The sequence below is a fragment of the Balaenoptera ricei genome, chromosome 11 (assembly GCF_028023285.1).
Source record: "Balaenoptera ricei isolate mBalRic1 chromosome 11, mBalRic1.hap2, whole genome shotgun sequence".
Classification (NCBI taxonomy): domain Eukaryota; kingdom Metazoa; phylum Chordata; class Mammalia; order Artiodactyla; family Balaenopteridae; genus Balaenoptera; species Balaenoptera ricei.
Window position 1 is genome coordinate 41,956,612 of NC_082649.1, and position 26,534 is coordinate 41,983,145.

The following is a 26,534-nucleotide window of genomic DNA, read 5'->3' on the forward strand; positions in this document are numbered from 1 at the left end:
GTCGCAGCCAGGGCGGTGGAGGCACCTCAAAACCACACGGAACCTTGGGACTCCGGCCGCCCACGGCGCGCAAGGTACGCTTCGGGGCGGTCCCGCCTGACCCCGGAAGGGAAAGTGGTTTTGGGGAAGGGGAGCGAGGAGAGCGAGTTAAGTAAAAGTAAAAACAAAGTTATTCTGCTCCCCCCGGGCTGCTTCGCCCCTGCCTCCTCTTTGCCCCGGGCTCCTTCAGAGGAGCTCCCTCCGATGCCGCGACACTCCCTGGGTCCCAGCCTGAGTAGGGGGACCGCGAGCGCCTGACCGCTGCTACCCCGACCCTCCGGATCCAGGTCGCCGCGAAAACCCGGAGCGGAGCATCCCTCGGGCGGGAGCCGCCCTGGGCGCGAGCCCACTGGCGCGCATGCTCAGTCGTGCGGCGGCGGCGAGTAGGAAGCTCAGCGCGGCGCTGGCGGCTGCGGCGCGGCCGGAGGGTGGGAGGGGCGCAGCGGCGGGCGGGCGGGGGCGCGGGGCTGGGGGGGGGGGTTGCTCTCGCCCGAGGTTCCTGGGCGCTTTTGGGAGCGTGGAGCCCGGCGCGAGGTGTGAGCGAGCACTGGGGCCAACGAGCGCGGGGTGGGCGGCGGGCGGAGCGGGCGGGGAGCCTGGGTCTCCGCGGCTCGGGACCCGGCGGCGGGCGGCGATGTTCCACTGCATCCCCCTGTGGCGGTGCAACCGTCATGTGGAGACCATCGACAAGCGCCACTGCTCGCTGGTCTACGTCCCCGAGGAGATCTACCGCTACGCCCGCAGCCTGGAGGAGCTGCTGCTGGACGCCAACCAGCTCCGCGAGCTGCCGGAGGTGAGTGTCCAGCCTCACCTGCGCGCCGCGCTGGGGGAGCGCGGCCGGGCCCCGCCAGCCTCGCCCCCTCCTCTTCCCCCCACCCTGTCCCCTCCTCTCCCCTCCCCTCCCCTCTCGCCCCCCCTTCCACCTCGGGACCCGGCAGGCAGGTCCCGCGGGAACCACGTCTACGTTCATTCACCTGCTTCTTCCTCCCATACTCCTCCCCCTCCCCCTCCCGAAAAGTTCCTTTTCTTTCTATACAAAGCGACTTGCTATATTCTGAGTAGTCGCTGTAGCTTGTGCAGTTGGGAAAACGTTCTGTGCCGATATGTAGTTTATATACATATCTAGGTACTAGCGCCCGCCACTTGTGACCGGGCAGGTGAGGAGCCAGGTGGCCGGGGCCGTTCCCGGCTGGAAGGACCGAGCGCGGCATTCGGCTCTCGGGGCGGTCTCCTTGTCTCGCATTCCCCGATCGCTGGTCGGGGCGCCTTTTCCCTTCGGCCTGGACTGGGCCGGGAGGAGGTGGGCAGCGCGCTAGCAAGCCGCGCTATCTCGGCATCTTCCGAAGAATGTGCTCCGTGCCTTATCGCGGGTGGGCCGTGCCGGGAAGAGCCGTAGCTGCCCGGGCTCCGGGACCGGCCGTGGGGGGTGGGGCAGGAGGCGGGCTGCGCCCGCGGAGCTGTGGGCAAGTGCCCTGGTGCCCTGCCTGCGTGGACCTGTTGCGTGGAAGGAGCCGCGGTGAACGTCAGCAGAGGCTCTGCCGGGTGGGCCAGCCTTGCAGCCGCCGCTCCCAGAGCGTCCAGGTTCAGCCTGCTGACTTCTGCCCTTGCAGTGATGAGTTACCTCTTCCGAGTTGTTTATGTAAATTAATCACCCTGCCGCGGCCAGACTTGTCAAGAGACACATGCTGATTGTGCTTTAATGGAGGGTTGGGGACTGCGAACTTTTACCCTTCGAGCTTGCCCGGGGAACTTAGTTTGAGTAAGCCTGAAGGAGGAAGGTAGCCCAAATCTAGGGCTGTGCAGGAAGTCGGGGCAGTTAATCCGAAGGTGTGCAGGAAGTAGGGAGGCTGCTGGCAGGCGAGAGAGGACCTGAAGGCCCGAGCGTTGGAACTCAGACGTCTTGCTGGACCCTTTGTTAACGCAAAGCCAAGACGTGGTCACAGAAACGCTCACGAGTCAAATGTTCTGGCATGTTAGAATGACCCGATTTGTCCTCCAGCCCGATAGAGTGTTTCAAACAGCAGAACTGTGTTTTTCTCAACATTTCAAGTGTTGTTATTCTTCTTGGATTAACTTTCCTTGGTCTGCGTAGAATTGATTGGATGGTTTGCTGTGTGCAATGCGGGGTGGGGGGGGCGGTGATTATCCTCACTAGGATCTTTGCAAAGCCCCCCAGGCTTTATTTAGCTTAGAAGCAGAAAAGCCATCCAGTTCCCTCCGGCATTTATTATTTTGCGGGCATTTTCAAACACATGGTTTTATCTGGCGTTTAGCTTCCTTAAATTTGACTTAAAAGTCATGAGCTCACTTACTGCTTTAAGTTATAATAAGTTTTAGGCATTGCTACTGCCAGGAATATAGAATACTGTATGTAATTTAATACTTTTCAAGGGCTTCAGCATGAAGTTATTAAAGCTTGAGTGAAAAGCTGTTGGACTAGAAATGTTTCAGTGCTCTTTGTGGTGTTTTTGTTTGTTTGTTTTCTTTTGTAGAGCTGGAAGATTTCCTGTGACTGGATTGGCTTTTCACTCCCTTCTGCAAAGTTTGTGGGTTTTTCTGTAATGTTGGAGGATTCAGCTTGGTATGGGAAATTGTGGGGTTTGGATGTGTCAGGTATTTCTACTGATTCTAAATGGAAACTTCTCAGAAGCTCAAAATACAGTCTGATAACCCTCAGTAAATATGGTGATAAACAAGCTTTTCAAAGGCTAGAAGTGGTCTTGCATATGGGTAATTGCTCTTACAGCTCTTAAAGTAGTTTCATAGTTTTCAAGTTGTGTAAAATCTCTTTCTCCCTGACTTTTTGTGTGCCTGGGTGTGTACAAGCCAGACTCCAGCAACCGCCTTCAAAACACGGATGTTTCATTCACAGTCTTTGCTTGGGCATCCGTTGTCTCCCGTCTGAGTTCTGCATAACTCATTACCGCTGCTCACTGCAGTCCTGGCCCCCTCCCCCAGCCCCTGTCTTCTTACCTGCCACGTCACCAGTGGGCCTCTTCTGCGGACAAACCTCCAAGGTCCTCGTGGTGGTGGCCATACCTGCATTATGTTCTCGTCTCCGCGATTCATTTGCAGCCAAAGGGGAAGCCTGCATCCCCCAACCCCAATAGCAAAAGTACACATGCTCCCCAGCCTTCAGCACTGAGAAGAGCATCTCCTCTCCCTGAAAGTCTGCAGCCTCTGATTTGCTCCAATCCCCTTGTTTTCCACATTGAGACTCAGGATTGAAGTGACTTTCAGGGCTGTCCAGCTGGTGTGATGCAGTTGCTATGGCCGGCCCCTGCCCGCCCCGCCCCCCCAGCTCTCCCCTTTCATGCATCTGCCAACTGAGCAGGAATCTGGACTATTGGGCTTCTCACCTCCATCAGACCCTCAGTTGTTTAGCCCCTCCTGGTTTACCCCTGTCATGAAAGCTTGGCGTCAGTAGAGCCTTTATTGACCCTCCAGGATTTGCTAGTTGTGGGGGATACAGAGATTAAAGAAGGTTTAATCAGCAGCTTTGTGGGGAGACAGTGACTTTAGTACAGGTGTGGTGGGTGTGGTTGGAGCGGCACTGCAGTTATCAGACGCCACTGTGGTTACTGACCTAATCTGCCGACCTTTTGCTGAACCCGCATCACCGTCCTCAGCAGTGGCCCCACCCTGTGAGCCTCTCATGGCTGCAGGGGACTTAGAGCCCTCACCTTTGGCCTCACCACCCCTTCCCATCCTCCAGCTGGTCCCCTCCCCCAGCCCCATCCCTTTGGGGTGTGTGTTAACAGAGACACCTCGAGGTGCCCCCTTGGGAGCACGAGCTCGGCGTCCAGTGGGTCCTGCTGAGTAAACCCCTGTTTATCTGTTGAATGAAGGCTGCTGAGTCTGATGCAGATCTTTCTCCTCTGCTGCCTTCTCGTCCCTTGAAGCTCATCACTGCTCCAGCATCTGTCTTTCTCTAATGGAGTCAGAGAATAATCCAGGTCTTCAGAAGTGAAGGTCATCCACCTGGTGCGGTTGTTTTGTCTTCCTCTCCTGCCTTCCTCTCTGTGTTCCTGATGACATCAGTTTTCCCCTCAATGTGCACTATGCTCAGATACCTTCAAACATGTGTTTGCTGTGGTCTCTCTAGACCATTGCAGGGCCTGGTCTACTAGGCAGCAGACACTTGGAGTGAATGCTCTCAAGCCTCTCTAGGTTAAAAAGTTGAGTTTCATCCTGTCACCTCCTCTTAGAGTTCAGTCAGTCCTTCCGTGATTGCCAGATGACATTATCTCAGATACCTGCCCCTGCCCTTCCTTCTTTCTCGTATCCTGCTTTTTTTTTTTCCCTAGCCCTTAGAACGTTCATCACCCCCTGATTCCAGACTGTGTCCTTGCTTGCTCGTTCTTTGTCTCCTCAGCCAGAACATAAGCTCCATGCCAGCAGGGGGGTTTTTGTCTGTGGCTGAACCTAGGACAGTATCTGGGGCACAGTGGGCATGCCTGTTGCCTGGATGAGTCCTTACGTGCTGTCACGGGGAGACAGCCCTGTTTCTTCGCCATCGTGATTGCCTGTCCCACACCTGACTTGTGCTGTGCACTGGTCTATTGGAATTAGTAAAGACACAGATGTTCAGAATTCAGTGGTCCTGTCCTGCCTATCTTTGTTCTCCATCTCTTCTATGCTGGACGCTTTTTTATTTTGGCCGTGCGTGAGGCTTGTGGGATCTTAGTTCCCCAACCAGGGATTGAATCTGGGCCCCCGGCAGTGAAAGCACCAAATCCTAACCTCTGGACCACCAGGGAATTCCCTCGTGCTGGACACTTTTGACCGCCTTGTCTTTTTGAAATAATCTTCATGCCTTGTAAACATAATTCCTGTGTAACGAGACTTCAACTTCTTCGCCTGTGATCTGTTGAGAGGATATCCATCCCCACTTGGAATAAGTCCCTTTTGTCTTAAACCCACCGCGTTTCAGTTTAGGTCTGGGCCCCTGCACTGGCTTCTCTCCCCAGCAGTTCCATTTCTGGAGGCCGGGCCAGCCGTTCTTCCTGGCTCAAAGGTTCAGGGACTTACGTTCTTGTCTCCGTCCCTCCTGTCACTAGGTCCTGGCATTTCTTCCTTGAGAATGCCACCTTCCCTCTGTATCTCTCTTTCCCCCAGCTGGTTTCCCCTGGATCCCTGCTGTGCGTGGCTGGCCGTCCTCTGCAGAGGCTCTCAGGGCTGGTCTGGAAGGAGCAGGGGGCAAGGCTGCTGGAATCAGTTCAGGTGCTGCTCCATCACTTTCATTCTTTCTTCAAGCCTCGGTTTCCTCACGTGTCACAGTAGCACCTACTTTATACGGTGGTTCTTGGGATTGAAGAGAGAATGCACGCAGAGCACTTACAGTTAGGTCTGCGACGTCTAAGGTCTTTCTGGATACTATGGCAAGACGCTTTTATTAGGAAACAATGTTTTTTCCCCCATATAACAAATTTATAATATTTATACGGTTCCCCAATTCTTTCACCAAAATATAATATTTTCTTGATTTTTGAGGAAACAATGTGTTGTAAACTAGAGTTTAAAGACATTTTCCTGGGAATTTGCAAGTTATTTTTTAAAACCAAAAGTAAATTTTTAATATTCTTTTCAATAATAATTAAAAAAATCATAGATTCTGTAACATCCAGATGACCTTCCAAATGAGGCACGTCATAAAGATTTCCTGCCAGTGTTAGATTGCGCACCCCTTTGATTGTCTGTAGCGAAGGGGAAAGGACAGATATGGACTTATCGCAGAAATTGTGTTTTTGGGTCAGATGAGGGCTGGAAGTTCATGAACAAAGGTTTCACGACAGTCCGTTAGAGAAGAGCGGTGGCTGGCTGGCTGAGGGGATCCCAGCCCCGCGGTGGTAGAGCCACACAGAGTTGCCAGGAACTCGCTCCAGGTAGTCTTGTACTTAACACACTGTGAGCGTTCGAGCACACGGAACAAAATTGCATCATTGTCATACGTCATGTTCAGTGAAAGCTGAGCTCTTTTATTGGTTTTTATCCAAGTTTTACATTGTCTCACCTTACAGTTTTATAAGGGCTAAAGCATATGAAGCTTTATATTTGGACAGACTTAAGTAGCATTATAATGAAAATAATTTAAGGCAAAGCCCAGGAGGAAGGGCGTCCAAGAGATCACTTGCCCCTTAGAGCCGTGACCTGCACGTTTCTTAAGTTAGGGAAACTAACTTCAGTTCTGCTTTCTCAGAGAGCCTGCTGCTGTTACACAGTTTAGCTCTTGGTTGTTTTCCTGTTCTGTTCCGTGTTAGTCCAGTGCCCCTCCCTCATCTCCTGCTCCCTCTCCCCCCGACCCCCACTTTACAGGTGAGGAAACTGAGGCCTGGGGAAGATGTCATTTGCCCCAGGTTAGTGGACATTGGAGTGTCTTTGATTAACTTGGAGCATCTGCTACTTATTAATAATATTCTACTAGATGCCACTTTCTGAGATTTTACCGAGCTCCAAACATTGCGTTAAGTTCTCTCTAGAAATTATTTCCCTTAAATGGAATCACCCCTCACTTTAGCCCTTATAATTCCAGTTTTGCCAGTGTGGGCACCGAGACTTACTTAGGGAGTTGTTTCGGAGGCTCGTGTAAGGAACTTGGCCAAGGTCAGCTGTGGAGCCAGGGCGTGCCCCTAGCTCCGTGTCACTTGCCCCTGGGGACGGGGCCTGGCCCTGTGACAGCTCTGAGGCATCTCCCTCTTTGGGGAGCTGAGGGAAGACTTCAGAGGGGGTGACATTCACGTTAGAAGGAAGGAAAAACCTGTCGTGGTCGCCAAAGCCCGTCCTTGCCAGGTGGCTCGAGCGAGGCTGCCCAAGTGGTTGCGGGACTGGAGAGGGGCCAGGCCGGGTCTGGATGGTGTGTCAGGAGAGGCGCCGCACAGGTGGACCTCTCTTCTGGGAAGGTGGTCCTGGGACGAGCAGAGGATGCTGTCAGGAGCCGCTGTGGTGGTCTGGGTGGGAGGAAACCATTCGGCACCTGTGAGGTGGGCAAGGTGGGATGGATCATGTCATCAAGGACGTTCAGGTGGGGGGTTTCCTGCCCTCTGGTCCAGCACCGTTTCTCCTCTTCCCCCTGCCGTGTTGTGCTGACTGCCTGAGGCCCTTCATCAGGGTTCGGGGTACACTAAACACAAAGTGTTTACCTCCTTGTTGTGGATACATTTTCTGCGATTGTGGGGCATGTCGGCATTGAACTTGTAAATTGCTCGCTAAGCTGTGTATGTAGGCATTGGCTTAGGGGAGAGATGGACAGCCAGAGGTGCTGGGGGTGGGAAGAGTTTGTTTTTTTTTTTGGTTTCAGTTGAATTGGGTCATCAAGTTGATAAAATTGCAGCCATAGTAACACTGGAGATCCTGTGGGTTCTTTTTTCCCAAGTAACATGAGTATGTGCTATTTGTGTACCGGACCACGGACCTCAGTTTCCTCTGTCCTCTGCTGATGCTTTAAAACACTGATGCTTGGAGCCTTTTGATTTCCAGAGTCACTTGAAGTCAACTCGTTGCTGAAATCTTTCAAAAAAAATTGCTCAATTCTTTGAGAAAAAGTAAAACTATTCACTTAATAAACCTTTCCTAGAGTTGAGAAAGTTGAGTCATGCTGGTAACAGAAAAATGAACCCATTTCCCCAGCCCGCCTCCCCTCTTCCCAGGGGCTTCCAGAGAGAAGGGGCCACTTCGGCCCCTCCTCACAGCTTCTGGAGCGTTATCCTCTCTGCCAAAAATTGCAGCTTCTGTAACTCTGATACTTGGGTACTTGGGATTTCCTTAAAAAGGACCCTTTACACAGGCTTGAAATTTGGGGGGTAAAGCATAGCTGATATTTACACAAGAGGGTCAGAAATAGCAGTGTAAACATTTCTCAGCAGCGATGACAAAAATCCCAACCATGGGCTTGCCGAGCCATGAACGGAGGCGTTGGGCTCTTCTGGGTGTGGATCCAGTGAGGCTGCAGGCTTCTCTCTTTGCTCACAGAAGTCTAAAGGAAGTTTGCCTATTTTAGGATTTTCCCCAGAACACGGGGCTAGATGTTTGTCCTCCGCTTCATGGGATAGTTATGAGGGGCGATGAGATCATGGGCCAGATCTTAGTAAATGCACAGGAGAAACTGCTGGATGTCCATTTACTTTCTCTTGGGTATTATTTAGTGGACAGGGATGGTAATTTCCTATTGCATGTGGTAATTTAGAAGATCTAATCAAGTGTGTGTGTGTGTATGTGTATGTGCCTGTAGTGTAAAATACTTTGAATTTCTAGAAGTAAGATGGAATACAAATTTTTTTTTTTTTTTTTTTTTGCTTATCACTGTTTGGAAGAATTTCCTTATCTAGGCTGTAACTTCTAGATTCCAGAGAATTTGACTCAGTTGGGAGACATTTGGCATTTCTGTTTCCGAGAACCACAAGGCATGGATTTGTCATGTGGTGGGTGGAAGGTGGTACACCTAATTGCAGTGTGTTCCAGACTGATTCCTGGATAGCGTGGCCTCTCCACCCTGACTGCTCTGGTCACCTTTCTTTCCACAATCCACACCCACTTCTGGGGGAAAGATAGTTGGAGGGACTATCAGCTGACTTGTGGTGGACGTGGGGAGCTTGAGTCAGATGAGCAGCTGTGAAGCCCGGAAAGGAGCTGCCAAACCTCTGAGGAGGTGACCTGGGCTCTGACTGCCTGACCTGATGTAGAAGATACTGTGACTTGAGCTCTGACTGCCTGACCTGATGTGGAAGATACTGTGACTTGGGCTCTGACTGCCTGACCTGATGTGGAAGATACTGTGACTTGGGCTCTGACTGCCTGACCTGATGTAGAAGATACTGTGACTTGGCCTCTGACTGCCTGACCTGATGTGGAAGATACTGTGACTTGGGCTCTGACTGCCTGACCTGATGTAGAAGATACTGTGACTTGGGCTCTGACCGCCTGACCTGATGTGGAAGATGCTGAGGCCTCTGAGGCTCATGCTGTTAGTGCAACCTGCCTGAATTTGACTATGATGTGGCCTTGTTTTGTCTTGTTATTATGTGTTGGATGCACAGAAGAATTCAAAGAATAAAAAAATGTGACATTTTCCTTGATTCCCTCCAAGTGATACCAGACATGAACAATTTTAGAACGTATCTTTATAGACTTTTCCTCTTCACATACCACCATATATTTATCATTGTTAAAAGGAAAAGAGGACTCCTATATAAATTACTTCTATATAAGTTACTATGTAACTTGTTTCACCACTTGCTGTTTTGTACTTAACTCCGTATCCTGGATGTCTTCTGTGTCAGTATGTATAGATGTATGTTAACATCAGTGCTGGTGCTGTAGGTTCCCTTATATAGGATATGCCATGATTTATTTATTTCACCATTCTCCTATCGCTGGACATCTAAATCGTTCCAGATTTTTGCAGCGATGAACTACGCTAGATTGAATGTTCTTGTTCATATTACTTTGTACACATATGCAAACGTTTCTTTGCATGGGTTCAAGGCGCATAATCACAGGATGAAAGGGTACATACTTTACAAATTTCAGTAGATGTTGCTAGCTTGTCAAAGATGATTATTTTTTAAATCCGAGTTGGATGGAGGCCTAGTGATAGGAGACATCTACCCACCTTACAGCTAAAGAAGTGCAAGACGAGTGAGGTAAAGTGATGGATCAGAGCAAAATGAACATGTGGGCGGTCCTCTCCCACTCCTGGCTCCAGGTCCTGTGCTCTTTCTGGGGGCTGGAGAAATAGGTGGGGAGACGGGTTCTGTCATCTCTGCCCCCTCTCTCCTCGACTGGGGCTGTCTCCCAGAGACCTGGGAAGACCCTTGGGTGGGCTTCCGTCAATCCGATATTTGTTCCGGCTCTTTGGAAGACTGACATCTAATGCTTGCATTCAGGCGGCTTATGCTGTTTAGTTGGGCAGAGAGGTTAGCATCATGGAATTCCTAATGTGGGTTGATTTGGTTTCTGGAGCAGGAGGGCAGGGCAGCGTGCAGGGTGTGGGGGGCCGGTCAGCCCCTCCCTCCGTCCCTTCTACTGATGTGTTGCTTCTGGCCTGGATCTCTTGCTTGTCGGGAAAGTGTGTAGCATGGTTAGGAGATCGACCCCTTAGCTGTGACACCTGGGACAAGTAACTGAGCCTCACGGGGCCTCAGTTTGCTCATCTGTAAAAAGGTACTAACAGACCCCACCTCATGTGTGTGAAGAGTAAATGGGTTACTATGTGTGCTGCGAACAGTGTCTGTTACATAGACAGCACCCAATCAAATCTGCTGGTTGTTGTCATCGTTCTTGGCTGTTTTGTGAGAGAGGATTCAAACTCCTTCGTCCTGTCTTCTTCAAATCCTGTCTCAATTCTTGGCGGGAGAGATCTTTCTAAAACACAGATGTGATGGGTGACTTCCTGCTGCAGTGGCTCCTCGCCTGCAGGATACAGCCTGGCTCTTCTACCTTATCGTCCATCTCTTCCCTGCTTGAACCTTGCGTTTCAGCAGCACTTAGCTGCCCTTGGTTACCAGTCTTTTCATGCCTCAGAGTCTTCATTTTTGTGCTCTGTCTCCTGGGAGTTCCTCTTTGTTGGCTTCTTTGTCTGCCTCCCTGCTGGTCATCCCGTGGGACACAGCTCAGGCGATCACATTCCTCTGGGAACACTTCCCTTCCCTCTTCTCTGGTTTCTGGGGACACCTGTGTCCTTACTGTTACCTCTTTGAAATGATCTCTGTCCCCCATCGAAGCCACAACACACCTTTTCTTCTTTGCTTTCCTGCTGCGTCACAGAGCAGACATTGAAGACATATTCGAGCAGCATTCTTGGGGACGTTTTCAGCCCTTTTGGCAAGTGGATTTAGAAATGGGTTGGGGGCAGACTGTAAGTCGAGCTTACCGATTACTCCATGAAGAGCCGGGCTCTCTGCCATCCTTGCTTGTATGGATGGCGTCATGGTGGTGGCACTGGTCTTGCAGTTGGATAGCCCTGGGCTTGTGTCCGTGCTCTGACTGACACTAGCACTGACCTTGGGCAATTCACATAATCTCTCGAGCTTCAGTTTCCTTATTTGTCTTGAAGAGGTGGTGTTAGTGATGTTCAAGGTCTCTTTGAGTTCTGACCTCCCTGGATGCTAATTTTATGACATTTTATGACTCGATGCCGCAGTGCTAACCTGAGGGGAGTGGTACCCACTTGTGCACGTGACCCGTGAGGTTGCTTAGTGAGGTTCAGTAGAACCACAAGTCCAGGCTTAATCATTATAATCAAGGATTTGATAATAAGGAGAAGCTGTTCCAAACGCTTACCCTCCTGTGGTCAGTTGTTGATTCCCAGAACCAATTAAGGGAAAAAGATCAGCAGATTTTCTTTGGTTAAAACACACACACACAGACACACACACACACACACACACACACACACACACACACACACCAACAACCTTTGAACACTGAATTTTTTTCCCCCGTGTCAGTTGCATTCTCCCAGCTTTTAGCAGTGAGGTAAAATAGGCAACTTGGCTGGGGCTTTTTGTCTCCTTTTTAAATGAACTCAAGCAGAGTTCAGAGGCGGTTGTTTGAAAGTTCACTCTGGGTTGATTTGAGCACCCGAGAGACTGTATTTTGGGAAACCTAATTTGGGGACTGATGATTAAGGAATAGCTATGGGTTAAAATCAGACTGAGGTGGCTTTTCGAGGAGTATATTAGGATCAAAAGCTACAGCCTTCTACTCTTCTGCTGAAATTTGCTTTCCTGACTAGATGTTGGTGTCAGGCTTCCCAGGCAGTGTGATTCAGGAGTGGGGGTTTGGGGGGGGTCGATCTCTGCTGGGTCCTGGCAGACCCTCCCTCCCCCTTCCCCTATGCACCCTGCCTCTTTACTGAGTGCCGGCTGTGCTACAGGCATCCTTCCGTCTGGCAAGGTGGCTATCTTGCCTTGTCCTAACGGAGCTTCCATTCCAGGTAAGGGAGACCGCTGGTAAATGGATAAGCAAATAAGAATTTCAGATAGTGATCAGAGCTATAAAGCAAACCAAATGGGGAAATGTGGTTGAGAGCCATGGAGAGGTTTCTGTTTACTCCGAGAATACCTCTCCCAGGAGGTGACCCTTGCCCTGATGCGGTGAGGCAGCTGTGTGAACAGTGCAGAGCTCCTTGCAAAGGCTCGGGATGAGTCTGGGGTGTTTGTGGGCAGAACAAAGGTCAGTGTGGCTGGTATGAGGTGAAGATGTTGGTGGGGTTAATGTATGTCAGAGCTCAGAGACCCCGGTGAGGAGTTTGGATTTTTTTTCACCAATTGAAAGTATGGCAGATCGTAAGCCTATAGATATCTGATTTGTGTTTTAGAAAGTTCACTCTGCTGGCAGGTGAGAGTTTAGTCTCGAGGGAGGAAGGGTTCACAGAGCAGAGAGACCTGGAGAACTGATGGGGACTTGGACCGGGGTGGTAGCAGTGAGTGATGAGATTTGTCTTGGGGGTAAAGTCAACAGGACCTGCTGATGTATTGGATGTACGTTTCTGGGTTTCTCAACTGGGGCGCTGGCAGAGCCTTTACGGGGTTTGGGAGGACCAGGAAAGGGAGTATAGTGGCATAGGACCTGGTAAGTCCTTGAGTTGGGGTGTGGTGAAGTGTTTATGAGACCCAGAACTTAGGGGTGGAAGCCTGGGTATCGATAATTATAATAAAGACAGCAGACATTTTTTGAGCAATGTGCCCCGAGCTGTGCTTTGCCTAAACACTTCCCATGATGAACTCATTCAGTCCTCACAACAAACATAAATAGCTTTATTATCCTCTTGAGGACACCAGGACACGGAGAGATGACTTAACTTGCTAAAGTCACACAGCTAGTACGAGCAGAGCTGGGGGTCACACTGGGGCTGTCTGGTTCAAGAGCCAGTATTCCTAACCACTGGACCGTCTTTCCTCAAGGTCACATGCACAGAGACCACGTCTTTGGCACCAAAAGCCACCTGATGGGCCTGGGGTTGCGTCCACTCTGGGAAAGGGGACAGAGACACCTGTGCCCCCTGGGTTATTTTTGCATTGTTAAGAAAAAGAGCACTGAGCTGAAATATTTTAAAAATTAGGTCACCAAATATTAATGTGCTTATTCACGCATAATCTTTCAAAGAAGATTAGTGGCACCCATTTTTGGGGACTGGATTTTTTTTACCTTCAGGAGAGAAAATGAGCGCTGGTTTTATCCTAGGAGTGTCTCCATTATAATTCTGCTGCCAATGATTCAGCTATTATACTATTGATCTCTGTTCTCAAAGCATGATATCAAGTGATTAGATGAGGCAAGTTATGAGTCTTGACTGTAAAGGTCAGAATCATAAAGAGGTTCTAATGTACTTTCTGGAAGTATACACATTCCAGTACTGCTACACATGGACGCTAATAAGGTTAGGTTAATAGAAGCTATGCATCTTATAGGAGATGCACCTTACCTAGTAGCATATGACAGTAATTCACCTACCTTGATTTGCGATAACTTGGTTCTATAATGGCAAGAGGCGGTAGGGGAAAGTGTCACGTTCTCTCTGATAATGGTGGTGATTCACTGAAGTTACACAGAGGCCAGGAGAAAGCAAGCCCTACCCCAACTCTTCAACCTCACCCATGCCCACCCCTCTTTAGAACTTACTGTTCAAAAAGAAAATCTGTCTCAAGATGTCTTTGTCAGGCAAATAGAGCAGGGGGTAATTGCTTGTGAGGTGTAGTCCCTATAGTCTTTAAAAATTTCTATATTCTAAAATGTTTGATTTCGACATTCAGGTTTAGGTCCAAAGTAAGTCAGGTAACTTCTGTGGTTTCAGCTCACTGGTCATTTCCCCTCATAGAGGGTTTCAGCCTTGAAGAAACAGGAGCGCCTTTGGAATATTCTTGACTGCTAGTAACAAACATCTTAACCTAAGATGCCTTAAGTGACAGAGGCACTTAGGGCCCTCACGTGTCAGGAGGCCCGAAGGAAAGTTAGGGTTGGTTTAGCAGGTCGGCGGTGCCGGGCACTGAGGGGACTCCTGAGTGACCTGCAGCTCCTCGTATGGTGGCACCCGGGGATGGGCATATGCAGAGTCACGGGTGGACCCTGGACTCTTTTTCTGGCCTCTAGTGGGAGGCAGGGAGGCAGGGAAGGTGAGGAGTAGGAATACGGGGTGGGGAAGGGTGTGGCTGCAGTGCTCCTGAAAGGAGGAGGGGCAGAGACAGTGCCCGCCTGCTGGCCCTTGCAGATGCCCTCCTTTTGTGACGTCTCTCTAGTTTAACCCTGTGTCTTCTGCCAGAAACACAGGGACCGTCTGCTCAGGAAAAGTCTCCGGCAGGATTGATTTCTGTTCCAAGGTATTCGTAAGAAAAAGAAGAGCTTGGACATGTCGATGTTTTCCCTAGGTTTCCTTCTCACTATGCGTGAGAGAAAATTTGTGAGAGAAGAAAAAAAGTCAAGAAGATATTATAAAGATTAAATTACCAGATATACTTATTTTCTAAGTTGTTAAATTCTAACATGCTAAGTACTTTTTAGTACTTTCTGACTGTGGTCTTTAATGGTTAAATTTCTGTGACTCAGTGGTCTCGCGTCTTCCAGACCTCCGTGCCTGTCGGTCGCTGTGCGCTCCGCTCAGAAGCCTCTTCTCCAGGGCAGATGCTGCCTCCTCTGAGAAGCCCTCCCAGCTCTGCAGCCATACCCATGACCCCGTGTCCCCGCCACAGTCCCTCTTGACTCACCTCTCTCCTTCTGTTCCTCAGGGTTAGACTTAGCTGTGCATCTGCTTGTTTCTCTCGGTTTGTCATCAGGGACTTGTTTTATGCATCTCTGTCTCAGGCAGTGGGGAACTCAGTGCTTTATTCACAGGAAATGTTCAAAAAATGTCTGTTGCGTTGAAAAAATTTTTTATGGGGTAGCTGAGATACATAAACCCTCGGACATTTCCCTGTGGTGCCACAGTGTGGTGAGTTACTCCGAGGGGCCGGCGGTGCCGCAGCCCAGCCTCAGTCAAGTTCAGCCTGCGCCCGGCATCCCTGGAGGGACCCGCCGGCAGCCAGCGGGGCGTGTGGTGGGGCTTTGCTGTGCACTCGGGTGGGAGGCTGGGGCTGAGGCAGCGCATCCTGCTGGCGCAGGGTCCAGGGAGAACACAGCATTGGTCCTGCTCAGGCCTGTGTCTTTGCAGAGGCGTGGATGAGGAGTGAGATGGCCAGGTGGTGCGGAAGGTCTGCCCACGTGCTGGACCGCCTGCCCTCGCCTTGGAAGAGCGGAGGGAAACCTCAGCTACGGTTTTGAAAACACCCAGTGGAGCTCTTTGCTGACCGCCTACTGTGTTTCAGACGCACAGCTAGGCACGTACACAAGATTTGCCTGGTCCTCAGGTCAGCCTTATGTGGGAGGGTTTTTAAAGGCCCCATTTTACAGATGAGAACACAGAAGCTGAGCCCTTGCCTGAGGTCACCCATGTGGGAAACAACCTGGTGGGAAGTCCAGGTCCGGGGGGCTCCAGAGGCCTTGCTTTTTCATGCCATGTTCTCATTTGGCAGAGCCAGGCCGGGGGCCCTGAGATCAACACGCAGCTCACGTGCACTGAAAGGCCAGTGCATTTATTAGGTACTGGGCGTGCAAAAGTGAGCAGTGGCTATCTGACACCTGGGCACGTTGTGCCAAGCCTGTGGAGCTGGTGGCACAGGCTTCCTAGGGGTGGAGGGAGGGGTGTACAACCCAGCCACGTTTTTTTTTTTTTAATTTATTTTGAAAGGCCTCCTTGTTTATATTTTTTATTTTTGTAAAAAATTTATTTATTTATTTATTTATTTATGGCTGTGTTGGGTCTTCGTTTCTGTGCGAGGGCTTTCTCTAGTTGCGGCAAGCGGGGGCCGCTCTTCATCACGGTGCGCAGGCCTCTCATTATCATGGCCTCTTTTGTTGCGGAGCACAGGCTCCAGACGCGCATGCTCAGTAGTTGTGGCTCACGGGCCTAGTTGCTCCGCGGCATGTGGGATCTTCCCAGACCAGGGCTCGAACCTGTGTCCCCTGCATTGGCAGGCAGATTCTCAACCACTGCGCCACCAGGGAAGCCCCCAGCCACATTTTTAAGGAGAGGGGTCAGGACAGCCGGAGCCCCGCTGTGAGTGGCTGTGAAAGCCAGGTTCAGGAGGCTGGTCCTTATTTTGTCGTGGAGGCATATCGTCAGTGGAGTTTCAGTAAGCCCCGGGGCTCTGATCAGACTTGTGTGGAGACAGCTCAGTCTGTTGGCAGCTTGTGCGCGGATTTTCAGGGGAGCGGGACAGGGACAGGGGCAGGGGGGATACTTTGGAGGCAGACGGGGGCAGGGTTTGGTGACTGACTGGCTTGGAGGGTCTGGGCTCAAGGATAACAGCTGAGTTTTCAGCTTGAGGAACTGGGTACCACCCTCAGAATTTGAGGACCGAGGGGAAGGGTGCGTGTGGTTAATAAAAGACCAGGGCTGGGGGCTTCAGTATTCTCAGTGGAGGACGGGGTGGGGCACCTGCAAGGTGAGGGAGGAGGGGGCGGGGCGGGGGAGCTCAGGGCATTCCTGGGTGGGTGTGAATTCCCGGGGGTGCCGTTGGCCTTCGTGGGTAGTTCTGTTTTCCTCCAGAAGGCTCAGCTCTACTGGCCTGGGATAGAGGAGGGTGGGGTGTGGGTGCCCCGTCCACCTGCGGGGGAGGCTGGCAGGATGAGAGGGTGTGAGGCCCCTGAGGTTTCTGATGCGTAAGGTTTGGGATGCTGTTTCGGTGGAGAGAGGGGGCGGTTCCCGCAAGGGGAGAGGGTCCAGGAGAAGCAGAGGTGGAGGTCGTGGGAGAGGTTGTGGGAGAGGTCGTGGCAGGTCTGGAATATCGGAGTCGAGGTGAGTGACGGGAAGCAGCTCGGAGCGGGGTCAGCGTTCCAGGGTGTGACCAGGTGAGGATGGTGATGCCCAGGGTGTGGCGGTCACTAACCTCAAGGAAGCCGGGGGGCTGCGAGGCTCGCCTGTCTCAGGATCAGCTGTGCAGGGGCAGGTGGGGGGCGTGGGATGGGGAGGTCTAGCCTGAGACAGGCCCGTGGGCAGGAGGCGCCCACGCCCCATCTGGAGGGGACGCCCCCACCTGACCAACCCAAGGTGGGGATGAGGGCCTCCTGCTACTGCCTCACTCAGTGCTTTGTTTTTTCTTTTGCTGGAAAACAAGATTTTCTATGTGAAGTCTCCTGATTTCTCATTGTTGACATCTTATTAAACAATTTAAAAACTACACCGTGTATCAAGTGCACAGGTTGGGTTTGGCTGGGCTCCTGTCGTCCCCTCTGCTCTGCAGACACTAGGGCTTTGCAGGGGTGGGGGTGGTGACTGTGAGCTGGAGCCCACTGTCTCCGTAGCTCCGCGCCTTCCTGGGCATCTCCTTCTGTTTGGAGGATGGAGGTTTTAAAGATAAAGACCTAACTAGCTAATTAGTTTCCCAGTGGGAGCTAATAGGGGGGTGATAGTAATCTGAAGCCTGGCTCAAGCGAACTGCAGATCCTGATAAAAATGTGTGAGCAGTCCTGCTCCTTTCCTCTGGACGGAGTGTCCCTCTTTGGCAATCCTGTTTCTTTTTCCTTTTTTCTAGTTTGCTTCTTGACTTGTCTTTCCTCTTTTGCTTCCTTACAGCATTTTCTTTCCTTACCCTTTTGCCCATCTCTTCTTTCCATATTTACTTTCTCCCCAGTTCATTTTCTCACAGAGTTCGGCTCAAGTTAGTTGGCTAAAGCAACGTGTAGATCAATTTTTTTGGGTGTTGATTCAGTAAGCTTTTATATTCTATTTTCTTAGTTTTCAAACTTGGCGAATGAGCTGTAACGTAGGCACGTGTGCATCCAAAGGCATGGTTTGCCCTTCAGATTAATCACCCTGCTGGTTTTACTCAAATTTCAAAAACACTGTTTATCCTCAGGCTACCCACACATACCTTTGACCATGCCTGGAGTTTGCAGGTCTTTGTTCCTTTGAAGGGACATTTGATGTTTGGGACAGGCTGGGACCAAGTCTAGAGAATAAGGTTATGGATCTGTCTGGGAAATACCGTAGTTCCCTGAAGCACTGACACGGGTCTTCTGTCTTGCTGGGTCGGGGGAGGGTCCCCAAGGTGGTCCCTGAGGTGGCTCCAGTGGGGAAGTGCCCAGACGTTGGAGCAATGGCGCCTGCCTGGGGTCTGTGCCACTTCTCTGTTCCGTTTTCAGCCTGGCTGTGAACGCTTTGAGTCCAGACACATTGTATTTGTGAAGTGATGAACCACTAAATTTTCCCTCTTCCAAAGACATTTTACTTAGACCTGGAGTCAGGTAACGAAGGTATGATTTCTCTTGGCCTTTGAAATACTGCAGTGGACTCTGAGACCGGTGTTACTGTCTTCATGGGCCCTTTGGGCTCTAGGCTGTAGGTTGGGAGCCCCTGGGGTCTGGGCTCCCTCAGTGGGGACTGTAAAGAATGACGTGCATGTGGCCACACGCTGGCGCGGTTGGTTGGTGACCAGCACACGCACGAAGCAGGCTTGCGGCCGCGCCTCTCCTGCGTCCGCTGGGGACCCGGCTGCCTCCTCTGGCTGCTCCCGGGCAGGCATCACAGGGGTTCAGACTTGGTTCTTTATCAGAAGCACCTGCGGAGTTCTTTGGAAACCTATGGATTCTGGAGCTGCATTTCCAGAGATTCTGATGCATTATGTGCCTGGGGTGGGGCGGGGCACCCCAGGTGAGTGGTGCTGGGGGTCCCGCAGCCACACCCTGAGAAGCACGGGCGCGGTGGGCTTTGGGTCGAATGGGGCAGGTTCCTGCCCGGCCTCCTCTGTACTGGTTCCGTGGTCTCGCCAAGTTACTTCACCATCTTTGAGCCTCGTTCTCTCGTCCTTTTTGTTTGTTTGTTTTTGTTTTGTTTAACTTTTTTTTTAACATCTTTATTGGAGTATAATTGCTTTACAATGGTGTGTTAGTTTCTGCTGTATAACAAAGTGAAGCAGCTATACATATTACATATATCCCCATATCCCCTCCCTCTTGCGTCTCCCTCCCACCCTCCCTATCCCACCCCTCTAGGTGGTCACAAAGCACCAGCTGATCTCCCTGTGCTATGCGGCTGCTTCCCACTAGCTATCTATTTTACATTTACATAGTGTATATATGTCCATGCCACTCTCTCTCGTCCTTTAAGTGAGGCTGGTGATGCCATCCGGGGAGGGCGTTGTGAGGAGTGCAGTCCATATACACAGGGCACCTGCTCTGCTTGGCACGTGCCATGGTGCTCACCACCTGGGGTTGGAAGTCAAGGGTCTCCATCATACTCTGAACTTCTGGTGTATTTGTCAGAGGGAGTGGATAGCTGCTCTCTCCTCTGGCCTAGAGTCCCTTCCTCTGTGGGGCCCACGGATGATGGGCCCCCTGTCCTGTTGTCCCTGGTGTTTGTGGCTCAGCCTGTAGGTCCAGGTGTGCCATGGGGCCCTTAGTGGCCACAGCTTGAGATGTGCCCTTCTCTTGTTTTCTATTCTGCTCTCCCACTGGGCCCTTCCTCTCGCGTGCTTGCACGTGTGCACACACGCATGTACACACACACATGCACGCACAGCTGAGCTGATCCCAAGGAGCTGTATCTGAGGCCTGGCTCAGGCCCAGTCCTCTCCCCCCAGGTCCCTGAAACATGGTGACAGTTGTCTGTGGGCCTGGCCTGCCAGGGGGACTCTGCAGCCTGTCAGAGCTGGCTTCTGCCTGCTGGGCCTGCAGGGAACTCAGGCTCCAGTTTTCAGGGACAGACCTGGGTTCTCTTCTCCCTCCCCTGCGTCCACAGGCTAGTGAAGCAGGCTCAACGCACAGACAGCCGTCTCCGTGAAACTTCGTCTCAGCCAACGTGACCTTGATCTTCCTGGAAGACAGGCAGGCCAGCTTTTACAAAATGTTTTGTTTTTATTGGTTTTAATGCTAGCCCCAAAAAAGAATGCCTTGGTTTTGGCCCAGGTTGCTGTCAAAACAAAACCCTTCCCATATCCAGGATAGAAGCAGGTTTGCCGAGGACCCGAGCATGTTGCCGTTGAGTTTCCATCTCCCCTTTGTGACTTTTGAATAACTCCGCATTCTTTTCTCGCTAATCATTTAAAATCTTAACTGAAAGTTTGGCTTTCATAACGTGAGCTCTTTTGGCAAATGCATGAAGGTGTGTCTGATGTAATTCCAGTCTCAGAAGCAGTTTTTAAGTAAAAGAGGCTTTAATCTTCAATGCCTTTGTCACTGGGCTGTTCATTAGATATTTTGAGGATACAAATTACGGTGAGCACGGTATCAAAGGGCACATTTTTGTTTCTCGTTTGGTATATTTCCTCATTCTTGGCTTGCTAATTATATTCGGTATAATTTAGGCTTGGACGACAAAATAGATGTTGGGTCTGTGTTCTCTGATTGTTATATACTAATACTTCTGCATTCATTACCTGATGGACCATCCAAATGTATTTTAGGAATCGAACCCCTTCATCTCTCTCCCAACAGGCTCTTGAATCTTAAGCAAAAGAAACACGTGGGGAGAGAGAAATCACGGAGGTGGAAATTCTAAGTGCCTGGCGCCTATAGCAATCAGTCAAAAGCCTTTTTTTGGTGTTCATTTTGAGTTACCAAAATCAAAATAGAGCTAAATTTGTAGTCAATGCTTTTGAATATAGCTTATTTCCATAGAATATTTAAATAGTATGTTAAAGTTCCTTATTCAAGATTTTAATAATTTTCTAGGATTCTTTGTAAACTAAATATTTCTTTGAAAGTCAGCTCATGGGGACTAAAGGGAAGGGTGATGGATATGTACCAGCCCTTCTTTCCTGTTCTTTCTGATTCACGCATCTTGTGAATGCTTTCCTAGGTGCCAAACGATCTGAAGCAGTGTGAGGGCTCGCTAAAAACCCAGCTCTCTTCCTCTTTACAAACATTTCATCACATTAGTTTCATGGTAAGACAGAGAAGATAGCCAGAATTTTAATGAGTGCTTCAACTTTTAAGCTAAAAAAAATTCAGTTGGGTTGATATTTTTGATGCTGGCAATTGATTTTGGGGGGTAGTATTTTTTCCCCTGCCTCTGATTACAGAAGTGATACTGATGCCCATTTTGGGAACCTTGACAAATGCAGAAATGTTTAGCGAGGCAGAAGAAAGTCCCCCATCATCGCACCTAAGATTTGAGTCCCTGACTTCAGCGAGAGCTCCACTGCAGGACATCCAGCCAGCTCCCAGGGAGCCCAGGGGGCCGTCCTTCACCCTCCAGCATCCTGGCCGCCAGCTGGCATTGTGGATGTCTTTCTCTCTACTGGACTCGGAGCTCCTTGAGGGAAGGGCTGCCTTAGTTTTTGTATCCCTAGAATCTAGAGTAATGGAGGCACTCAAAAATGGTAAAGTTGAAATGAAATTCCATGCATTTCAAGTTCACACCATTGAATTACACACGGCCAGGGCTCTACCGTCAGTACTTATTTTTTTTTTTGGAATGTCTAGAGATATTTTAGAGAGCATTTTATATTTTGAATATGTAGTGTATGGACGTGGTAAAACATTAAGACAGCACCAAAAACGTGTAGAGCGAAAAGCAAAAAGCAGTGCCCCTTCCTGAGTCCCAGGCCTGCGCTTCCCTTCAGCAGGAGAAAGCCACTCTTTTATTACTTTGTATCCTTCTAGAGGTAGTCTGTGCATATACAAACACCAATGCCAATTATCTTCTAAGCAACCTGCCTTTGGGATGCAGGGCAGGGGTGGACATGTGAGTGATAGGGCCCTTCTGGAAGCTGTTCCTGCACTATCGATGAAAATTGGAAGCCCAGCCCAGCAATTCCAGCTCTGACATTCTGTTTTTTTTTTTTTTAATTTTTATTATTTATTTATTATTTATTTTTGGCTGTGTTGGGTCTTCGTTTCTGTGCGAGGGCTTTCTCTAGTTGCGGAGAGCAGGGGCCACTCTTCATCGCGGTGCGCGGGCCTCTCACTGTCACGGCCTCTCTTGTTGCGGAGCACAGGCTCCAGACGCGCAGGCTCAGTAGCTGTCGCTCACGGGCCTAGTTGCTCCGCGGCATGTGGGATCCTCCCAGACCAGGGCTCGAACCCGTGTCCCCTGCATTGGCAGGCAGATTCCCAACCACTGCGCCACCAGGGAAGCCCTGACATTCTGTTTTAAAAATAGAAATACCAGTGTGTCAGGATGGAGATTGAAGGATTTTTATTAATGCATTTTTGTGGTGGCCAAAGAAAGGGAAAAGGAACAGAAAAAAAAAAAAGGGAAAGGAAATAAAGTGAATGCTTGTCAGGGAAATGATTGAATGAATTGTGATGCGCACACAGCATGGCTACGTTGCCGTCCTTGCAAAGATGAGGTAGCGCTTTATTAAGTAGTTGTTATGGAGGAACTTTCTTGATATATTTTTATCTAAGAAAAGAAAGATGCAGAGAAGATCGTACAATATCTCCTTTTTACAAAATAATGAGAAACTCTGCATGTGGCTGTGTGTCTGTATGTTTACGTGTGATGTTATGAGCGTGGAGAAAGATGGGGGAGGGGCGAGTCAAGTCAAAAAACGCTTTCTAAATTAAATTTCTTTTTCTTCGTCTTCTTAAAATATGCCCTGAATGTTTCCTGGAATAGGAGGCATCCTGGTCATTGAAGTGATTTGCCAAATCTCCTTCCTTTCACTTCTAGGAAATGGCCGTGGGTACTTAAATCCTCACTTAATCTCATTTCACGAGTGCTTTTATCTTTTGGGGTCCGAGTCACCAGGGAGCCCAGGGAGCAGAGCCCAGGGACACCCGTGGAGTGCTAACTGCCCTGGCACCGCAGGTGGCGGGTCCTGCCCTGCGGGCTGAGTGGCTGGAGATGCTCAGAGCCTGCATGAAAGCTCTGTGGGACCAGAAAAAAGAATTGCTGAGGCTGTGGAAGAGCCAGAGATAATTGAGCGTCCGATGGTCACTGGAGGGTCTTGCCAGAAAGGTGAGTTAAGTGGCATAGTGACCCGATGATGAAGGCAACAAATGGAAAGGCGTCGGGGAGAAAAAGGGGGTTTGGGGGTCTCCGCTGGGTTTGCATCTCAACACATCCCTTTGTGGCCTTTCACATTTATCTTGTTAGCCTTGCCTGGATTTATGCTTGGGGCAGGTAGAACTGGGAAGAGTGGGAGGTAGGTGTCGTTCAGGGGAGACTTGGAAAGTGCTTGAAGACATCGTGTCCCTCCCCCGCCCTCACAGAAGTGCCTACATGCTTCCTGAGTGACTGTGTATTAAGGCCTGGGAAAAAGTCTAAATTGCTATCAGCGGGACCCTAAATTATTGAGTCTTTCGTTGAGGAGGTACCTTATCTGCTCAGACATCTGTAAAGGAGTCTAGAACCTCTGCTCTGGACGAAAGTAGTGTAAATGTCAGATGGAAAGGATGCGGGCAGCGGGGGCTCTGCCTGTGTGTGAAGGGACGTATACCAGCATCCCCTATGCCGTGATTCTCCCCATCCCCTTCTATAGAGTCTGGTCTTCGATTTAAACTTTCTAGTTCCTTTATTTTGCCTCGTTATGCCCCTAGAGGAGATGCTGCATTTCAGCAGAGACCTTTTTAAAACACGGTGCCCCAAGTGAGATTTACCAGCCAGCGCAGAGAAGGGCTGCTTTCCTCGTTCTGGGCATAACATGCAGTCTGAGAGCACATCAGTGCATTCCTAACTATTGAATTTGTATTGTGTTTATTTTTTTAAACGTTTTTAAAAAAATATTTATTTTTTTATTTTATTTATTCTGGCTGCGTTGGGTCTTAGTTGCGGCACGCGGGATCTTTTTAGTTGCGGCATGCATGCGATATCTAGTTCCCTGACCAGGGGTAGAACCCGAGCCCCCTGCACTGGGAGCGTGGAGTCTTACTCACTGGACCACGAGGGAAGTCCCTAGTATTGTGTTTATGGCTTAGTTAATATGTATAGTTTGGGTTATAAAATGCTTGGTTAACACCATCCCCAAGTCTTGCTCATGCATGTTGCTTCTTTCAGGCTGAGTCTCCATAATTCTGTACAGGATTTTAGTTTTTAATGGACCCGAATGCAAGACTTCACATTTCTTGGGGCTAAATTTAATCTCATTAGATCAGCACATTAGCTCTACTGTAGCTGCCTTTCTAGAGATCTTTTTTCCACCGGATTTTCTAACAACTTACCAGCTAGTTTCAGGGACCCTGAAAATGAAAGAAAAATGTGTCATCAAATGGAAAGAAGGTGGAGCTGGGGCCTGAACTTATATTTCAGCTGTTTGCTGGTTGTCTGACCTTCAGCAGATTACTCAGGCCTGTGAACTTCCATCCTATATGCTACCCTTGGTATGAAATGGAAACCTCTGTCTCTCCCAGGCTTGTTATAAATAAGGGTGCGGTGAGTCCACGTACGGCAAGCATCTAGAATGGAGCTTTGCACGTCGTAGGCTCCCTGTGGAGGAACATCCGTGTCTTATACTCATTCGTTACAGCACTGCGCAGTGTGAAGCCTGACTGGTGCGCTGTGGTCACTCCTGCAGTTGGATGACATGCCCACTGGCCAGCCATCTCTGAGTTGACCTAGATTGTTCCGCCAGTTTCCAATCCCCCCCCGTTTTCTCTTCAACTCATCCCTCCATTGGTCCAGGGCACCCTACGAGGTCTTCCCACATACGTTGGTGAATTCCAGATGCTCTATTTGGAGACATAGGAGGTGATTCAGGATGCAATATTACAGGAAAAAGGCAAGATGTTGGAGTGTACAAATCACAGTTTGATGAAACAAAAAATTTCAAAGTGGAGTAGATATGACCAAGGGAGAGAAGTATGAGGCAACACACTCAACATCAGCACTGATGTTACAGGCATGTCGGCTGTGCTTCCACATCCAGGGTGGTGGCCACACAGAGCAGCTCCTTAAGGGCTTGTTGGCTTCTTTGCTCTTTCTTCAGGTGCCAGAGCTTGTTTTCTCTCTGCTGTTCAGGGAGCACTTGAGCATCTGTCACCAGCACCAAACTTTCTTTGAACAACTGAAAGCAAAATGATTTTTTTCCTTTCCTCTGTGCCTGTTGTAATCTGCAGAGTTGAGCCCTCACTGCAGAAAGTCATTTGTGTCACCGTCCCCTGGGTCCCCATGTGTCTGCCGCGGGCCCTGGGTAACCAGCCTCACTGGCATCTGCTTTTCCTCTGTGGACGGAGCCGAGCATGACTGTTCTGGGCCCCGCTGCAGACACTTTTCCTTCATGGGCCCCTTCCTTCATAAAAATATTACCAGCTATATTTTATGAGTGTGATATATCATCTTATATTCATTTCTTTTCTTTTGATCTTAAATGAAAAATTTTTTGAGCCCCTCAGAGTATCCTGGGCCCTCGGCACCGGGCCTCCTAGGCTGAAAGGCTCAGCAGTGCCCCCTCCACCCTGAGGGCCACGCGATTTCTGGTGGCTGTGCCTGTCCATTTCGTATCCTCATTTACTCTGAGAATACTGGATGGTCCCGATGACCATCTGAGAAGTCACCACTTGCTTTTCCCATCTTCATTTTCTCTCTCTGCTCTTTTCCAGGTTGTCAGGCCCTGGCTGCCTTTCTCAGATTTTGTGCAGACCTCTGTGCTATTAAAGACGGCTGTAAAGGGGGCATTTTTTTCAGTAACTGTTCTGGCCCATTGCGAGGCTGACTTTGGAAAGACTCTAAGGTTAATGCTTTGCCTTCTAATGCTAGGCTTTTAAAACATTAAAAAAAATTTCTTTTCAATGTTGTGAGACCATTCTGTTCTTTTCCTTTTTGAATGGAGCGCGTCAAACATATTTAGGTTTTCTTCAATAATTATTTTGAACTAAAACTCGTGAAAGAAAATATCATCACTGCACTTGTCATGGATTGAGAGACCGTTTGCTCTTGGTTCTTAACCCAGCTGTATATTTCTAGACCCTGTTAGGAACAGTGCATCCACCATTCAAGTGTCAGATGGCTGGTGAGGGGTACGGCTCCTTGACAAGTAGAACATAGCAATTGAGGGAGGAAAATTGCAGAGGAGTTGGGGAAGACGCAGCAGCAGCAAAGACTCAGACACCAGTGAGAGACCAGGGAACGTGGTTTAAACTTGCTTGTTGAGTGTTTAAACAAATGGGCGACACTAAAATAAAGGCTCTAGCAAAAAGCTAGAGCAAGTACCCTTGAATGAAGAAGTCCACCCTCGGACTGGAAGAGGTCAGGGAGAAATAGGACGAGGCTTATTCTGTGTCTCGCTGTGGCCTAATCAGGAAGGTGACTTTGGCATTTTGAGAGCCAGAAACACTGTTGGCATCTCCATTGTGCTCTCAGGTAAGCAACCTGGAGCAGTGAAAGCGTGTCTTCCTAAAGGCGCTGGGGAGGGCGAGAGGCCAGCGCTCGGGTGGTTGCTGGGCACCATCCAGGTCCTGCCGGGCTCGTGGACGGCGGAGGGCTTGGTTCAGTTTTCTGTGGTTCACTCAGGATTAGTAGACAAATGGCCACCTGGCCAAGTACCAAAATCTCATTGACTGGAACTAAATGCCCTTTCACTTCT

At 49.8% G+C, this 26,534-nt stretch overlaps 1 protein-coding gene across 1 annotated transcript in view; it reads left to right on the plus strand.

Moving 5' to 3' along the window:
• The first annotated feature begins 600 nt into the window (after positions 1–600).
• LRRC1 (leucine rich repeat containing 1) overlaps positions 601–26,534 on the plus strand; it is a 126,803-nt gene continuing 100,869 nt past the window's right edge. The window contains exon 1 of the mRNA XM_059938983.1: positions 601–832. Within this exon, the coding sequence (XP_059794966.1) occupies positions 674–832 (159 nt within the window). The 5' untranslated portion in view covers positions 601–673. The remainder of the gene's footprint in view (positions 833–26,534) is intronic.